General features: G+C 47.0%; 2 protein-coding genes across 2 annotated transcripts; one reads left to right on the top strand and one right to left on the bottom strand.

Moving 5' to 3' along the window:
- LOC120659927 (aquaporin PIP2-6-like) lies at positions 1 to 1,581 on the top strand. The gene is made up of 3 exons (XM_039938195.1): positions 1 to 703; positions 801 to 941; positions 1,065 to 1,581. The coding sequence occupies exons 1-3, from the start codon at positions 95 to 97 to the stop codon at positions 1,173 to 1,175; spliced, it is 861 nt and encodes a 286-aa protein (XP_039794129.1). The 5' UTR covers positions 1 to 94; the 3' UTR covers positions 1,176 to 1,581.
- Positions 1,582 to 3,148: 1,567 nt separating this feature from the next.
- Positions 3,149 to 5,475, bottom strand: LOC120659926 (ATP synthase subunit d, mitochondrial-like). The gene is made up of 5 exons (XM_039938194.1): positions 5,212 to 5,475; positions 4,384 to 4,465; positions 3,826 to 3,890; positions 3,597 to 3,683; positions 3,149 to 3,523 (listed from the first exon to the last, which is right to left on the bottom strand). The coding sequence occupies exons 1-5, from the start codon at positions 5,386 to 5,388 to the stop codon at positions 3,422 to 3,424; spliced, it is 513 nt and encodes a 170-aa protein (XP_039794128.1). The 5' UTR covers positions 5,389 to 5,475; the 3' UTR covers positions 3,149 to 3,421.
- Between the last annotated feature and the right edge of the window lie 620 nt (positions 5,476 to 6,095).

Genomic DNA, 6,095 nt, shown 5'->3' with positions numbered 1-6,095 from the left:
ACAACACAAGCAAAGCACACTCCCAGCTTCCCAGACCAGCTCTTGCTCTCTTCACTAGCTTCCAGCAACAGCTTGCACAGCCAGCCTGCTCAGAATGGGCAAGGAGGTGGACGTGTCCACCCTCGAGGCTGGCGGCGCCCGCGACTACGCCGACCCGCCGCCGGCGCCGCTGGTGGACATCGACGAGCTCTGCAAGTGGTCCCTGTACCGCGCCGTGATCGCCGAGTTCGTGGCCACGCTGCTGTTCCTGTACATCACGGTGGCGACGGTGATCGGGTACAAGCACCAGACGGACGCGTCGGCGTCGGGCCCCGACGCGGCGTGCGGCGGCGTGGGCATCCTCGGCATCGCGTGGGCGTTCGGCGGCATGATCTTCATCCTCGTCTACTGCACCGCGGGGATCTCTGGCGGCCACATCAACCCGGCGGTCACCTTCGGGCTGTTCCTGGCGCGCAAGGTGTCCCTGGTGCGCGCCGTCCTGTACATGGCGGCGCAGTGCCTGGGCGCCATCTGCGGCGTCGCGCTCGTCAAGGGCTTTCAGAGCGGCTTCTACGCGCGCTATGGCGGCGGCGCCAACGAGGTCAGTGCCGGCTACTCCACCGGCACGGGGCTCGCCGCCGAGATCGTCGGCACCTTCGTGCTCGTCTACACCGTCTTCTCCGCCACCGACCCAAAGCGCAACGCCCGCGACTCCCACGTCCCGGTAACTGCTGCGCACACTCTTGAGTTGTGATTTCGTTTGCACATTGCATCGCGAGAAGTCGCCGGGCTGTGCTGATGCGTGCCGACGACTCGATCAGGTGCTGGCGCCCCTGCCAATTGGGTTTGCGGTGTTCATGGTGCACCTTGCCACGATCCCGGTCACCGGCACGGGGATCAACCCGGCGAGGAGCCTCGGCGCCGCTGTCGTGTACAACAACAGCAAGGCCTGGAGCGACCAGGTATTGCATCTCTCCACTTCGCACATTGTGCAAGATTGCAGCAGCTGGCAATTCTATGCTCTTACATATGATTTCCTCACTTATTGTCGAGGAATAAACTGACAATTTTGTTCATTGTTGCAGTGGATCTTCTGGGTGGGTCCGTTCATCGGCGCGGCGATCGCGGCGCTGTACCACCAGATCGTCCTCCGCGCCAGCGCCAGGGGCTACGGCTCCTTCCGGAGCAACGCCTAGGCCGGCGACCTAGTCGTCGTCAACATCCACGGCCGACCGACCGGCGGCCGTGACTAAGCTCTTCCTCCTCCGGAGTTTAAGTTGAACGGAGAGCGAGAGCCCCGGCGTGGTCAATGTTGTAGCAGTAGTAGCTTCAGTCAAGTGTCGGAAGCAAGTGTTTGTGTGTGCTGTGGAAAGCTTGCACTTTGTCAGTGTGTGTGTGTGTCACGTTGGCTTGAAGTCAAATTAATAAAAATGTTGGCTTGGCCTCCAGGCTCCAGTTTCATGCATGGCCAAGGGAGCGAAGTTCCCGGGAGGATGGATCGGAGAACGGGAACGGCACTCGAAATGTACGAAAATGTTCCACGTTTCCGGAACACGTTCCTGATGATTAGGAGGAAGCCGCCTCCAGAGAAGTTTGGAGCTTCGAGTCATATCCTCTCTTCCTTTAAAAATGTGCAATTTTATCCCTCAACCAACTATGTTTAAAGGCTCAAATTCATACTTCATCAACTATAAAAAGGCCAATTTAGTCCTCAAACTTTTCATTTTAGCCTAATTTCAGCTCTGGTGTGATGTAGCACGCCTACATAGCATGCCAAGTCATCCCAAAGTGCATGTAAAGTTGTTGCTATGTTGCCAAGTACAACACAAGTACCAATTTAAGTTCTATATTAATCCATAATTCATTAATGAAAAAAATAAGTTATTGTTGATTTTATATCTATAAATAGAAGGTTTACATTTTTGTTCATTCGAATTGACTGTTGAACCATATTTTTGTACGACACATCAAACATGAGCAAAAATTAGAGGTTAAAGAGTTTATTTATATTTATTGACTTATTTTTAGGTCACCTATTGTTGACTAGACTTAGGATTAGAGATGAAATTAAACCCAAATAGAAAGTTTGAGGACTAGATTGGCCAATTTTATAGTTGAAGGATGAATTTGAGCGTAAGACAAAAGTTGAGGAATCAAATTAGCTATTTTGCCTTACTAAAAATGAGAAATGCATGTGGTCAGACTTAATGTGCCCTTCTTAGCAATAGAACTATAGAAGTATAGAACATGTTTGCTTAATCCCGCAATCCTTCTCATTTCTGCCGGCTTGTCAAAGGCCCGGCTTCAGTTTCTATAGTAGGTTAACGGAAGCTTTGCTCTAGATAAGCCACAGCTTCAAGAAAAAAAAAAAAGTACTAGTCCCGTCAAGCTCATTTTGTTCTCCTACAGCTTTATATGCTTAGCTTATCTAAGCTTCATATTTTAGTCTTTCCGTCGCCATAATCCAACACCGGAAAGGGTGAGCATCAAACCTGTTCGATCTCCTGGCTCCTGTTACTTCACAGGTCCCTGTCTGCTGGCTGGAGGAAACCATATGTATTCCAGCAGTTAAAAAGCACAGAGCCCAACTGCTGAGCTCCAGTTCTTAGCAAAGGGTTCAGTAGTTTTCACCCATAGTTGACGATGAGTCGGTGACCTGTGCTGCTCAGCCATCCCATTCCGTGGTCAATTGTAACATGTCCACTGAAAAATATATGGCTTGTCCTTCAGACGCTGCTTTCAAGTATGTAATGTGGGCCCAGGGAGGTTTGTGTCGGCAACTGCACCAAGTGTGGGAGAACTTTGCCGACCACAGGAATAAAAATTTCAGCCTGTTTGGGAGCTTTGGGCTGCTATCAGAACACATAAATTTTGGCCTTTCTAGGTACTGAGGTAATGACCAAGTTTGATCAATTTCAGCTCTGGGAAAGGCAACTCCAAAAATATAATGTTGACGACAAGTGAGTCCCATCTCAAGTGTCATTGATATACTCGATTGCAGTGTTTCTCTTATATTCTTCTCATTTCCTTCTCTGTTCACATTCCCATTGTAGCACCGATACAAACTATTTTGGTTTTGCTGCCACCAGAATAATACAAAATGACCGTACAGGATCAGATAGGAGAGGCCGGTCTCAGGAGCTCAAGGACGAGTATACTGACAAACCAAAAGTATGGCAGCAATCAAGGCCAGAAGAAATTTTAGTATCAGTTTTACGAACCCAGAAGCGAAAACTAATTTTTTTATGACAGAAACTGTTGAACCTTAAAATGATAGGTCTGATCATGGTACAAGAACAGCCAAGTTAGTTGGAATTTTGGTGCCTCCCAACCACTCGCTATGTGATTCAAGTTTGGATGGTCAACTTCCATGCGCATTAAGGTAAAAAAGATGTATTATTAGATGTTCAAAAGAATGGTGACATGGAAGACCTGCTGCGTCTTAGTATCCCCAGTAATCATTGCGGATCTCATCATCAAATTTCTGTTTGAGTTCAGGGTGCTTCGCAAAGTACTCGTCTGCGGTCATCGTGCTGATCTTTTTCTGCACACACAAACAAGACGTTAGTATGAACATGAAGGCAACATGTTCCATGTTGGCTAAAGAGCAACATCACCTTCATCTCCTTCATTTCAGCAATCTCCTTCTCTATCCTCTCTGATTCCTTCAGTGATGCCTTTTCCGCTTCCTTCATCTCTACCAACTACATAAATCATACAGATACAGAAGAAGTCGTTAATATCTGAAGGAGGCAACAGTCAAAGTGATTATTCAGTATAGCAATGCAGTGACTGTCAGGAAAGGAGAGGAAGGTGAAAATTGTAAAGAGGGCAGTGAATCCTCACCAGAGCATCAAACTTTGGCTTGTACTGAGGAGTAACAGTGTCAACATACTTGGGGATCTCTATGCCTGCAATGTTTCCATGGTTCACACCACATTAAGAGGTTAAATAGGTGAAAATTGCCTACAACCATAAGAATATATGATACCTCAAAGGCTAGCAATCGAGAGCAAACAAGGACTAATCAATTGGTAAGCCAGATCCATCTTGAAGTTCAATGTTGTAATGTGACATTTATACAGCCCATCATTAGACTATTAACAGCCCATTTGCACTAATTTCAACTGGACTTTCTAACCGAACATATACACAACATATGGTTTCTAAAGACCACCTGATATTAGACTGCACACATGAAGCGGTCTTTATTTACACAATACTGCTGTAGAACTTTACAAACAAAGAATAAGGAAGTTGCATCTACGGTGCTAATCAATATTCCAAACTAAGCATAGATCACGAGTTAAAATCATAAAAGCAACACCATCAATCTGCTTGCAATTTAATAACATAACAGTTCCCAGAAACACAAGTATGATGCAGAGGAGATTCAATACTTACTTTCGTAGGCCTCCTTGTATATATCGACAACTTTTGATCCAATTCCTTTTCTGTAGTACTCCCAGTCAATTGGCTGGGGTTCCTGCAAGAGTAGTTGAAGTAATACTGAGAAGATCGCCCGAAAAGGCCAAAATGTCAGAAGAGATAGCGCATATTTCAAGGTTGACAAGGGCGTATCAACTCAATGTACAACTACAATGAAATAGGACTATAAGCATTTAACATATCAGAGGACTGTCTACTTAATACAAGCCAGTGTTGCTTGTCATTTGTCAATGTGAATGACTTGGTACAAGCCAATGTTGCTTGGCAATGTGAAATACTACTAGCACAGGCTTTCTACTTGATACAAGAATTTAACATGCCCGAGTATAAATCTTTGTACTGCTAATTACAGACATCGATAACAATTTGTAATCAACTAAACATCATTCGGATGGAATACATGCATCAGAAGCGAATAAGCCATACGCATGTACCTCTTTATCGTGGTACCTATAACGAACATACTGCATTGCAAGTACTGAAAGTAAAGAAGAATCAGCAACTATTTGGGCAGCCTTATCGCACAACGGGACCTATAACTTCACATGGAACCCACTATATTCGGCATTGTCTGATTCAAGTATCAGTGGGTGAAACATAGGCCTGGGTGTTCACTGATCTATCGAAATGTATTTCGGTCTATGCAATGCCACAAACGGCCCTGATTCCACGAATAAATTGGTACTCCGTGATGCAATGGATCACCAGAAGCAAACGCCGATTCGACCAAACCTGATCTAGGGTGGATGAGCCGGATCCTAGGAGGAGACAGACATACGGTACCTGCGAGAACTTGGTCTGGAGCTGGTGGTTGACGTCCTCGAAGGTGCGGCGGAGGGTGGCGAACTCCTTGCGGGCCTCCTCGGAGACGAGCATCTTGGCCAGGCCGTCCCAGTCGATCGCCTTGCCGGCCTTCGCCGCGGCGCCCGCCACCTTCTTCGCCACGCCGCTCCCGCTCATCTTGCCCGCCTCCCCTCCCTCCCTCCCCTCCTCGCGCCGCCGCCGCCGATCTACCTTCGCCTCGGAAATGGAGCGGGCGGACAGCAGAGCCTGTGACGTGCTCAAAAAAAATAAAAATAACCTGTGACGGGAGTGAGTGGGTGGATCCTTTGGGCTCTTTCGTTTGGGCCTCCTTGGTGGGCTCAGATGGGCTGGCATGGAAATGGACCAGGTACATGGTGGCTCCCCCCCCCCCCCCCCCCAAAGTTAAAATACGCATGAAAATGTTTTTAAAAAAAGAAACTGTTCATCCGGTCAAACAATCTCACCGAATTCAAATCTTGAGAAAGCATATATTATGAGTCTTTGATCTTTTTTTCTCGTGAGGAATATGTGATTGGACGACCAGGACTTTTTTGGTACCTTGTGCACAACAATGACTAGGCCATGAGAGCGAATCAGCAGAAAGTCACGGCACGTTGTGGCTATTACGTACCAGATTCCGATATGTTAATCCTAGGCTGGTCTTTATTAGTTGGGAAACAGCAAGTGAGCATTACCATTACGGAGCAGCCAAATATAAAAAAAAAAATACTCTCGCCACTAAGCGCCAATCCTACTCCAGCCCCAAGACGACCCATTAGTCCACTGCAAAAGTAGAGTAGATTTCAGCACTGCCACAAAAAGGCTAGTGTTCCTGCCCCGGATTATATAATTAATCGAGTTAA

Source organism: Panicum virgatum, chromosome 2N, assembly GCF_016808335.1.
Source record: "Panicum virgatum strain AP13 chromosome 2N, P.virgatum_v5, whole genome shotgun sequence".
Taxonomy (NCBI): domain Eukaryota; kingdom Viridiplantae; phylum Streptophyta; class Magnoliopsida; order Poales; family Poaceae; genus Panicum; species Panicum virgatum.
This window is presented reverse-complemented; position numbering and strand designations above follow the sequence as displayed.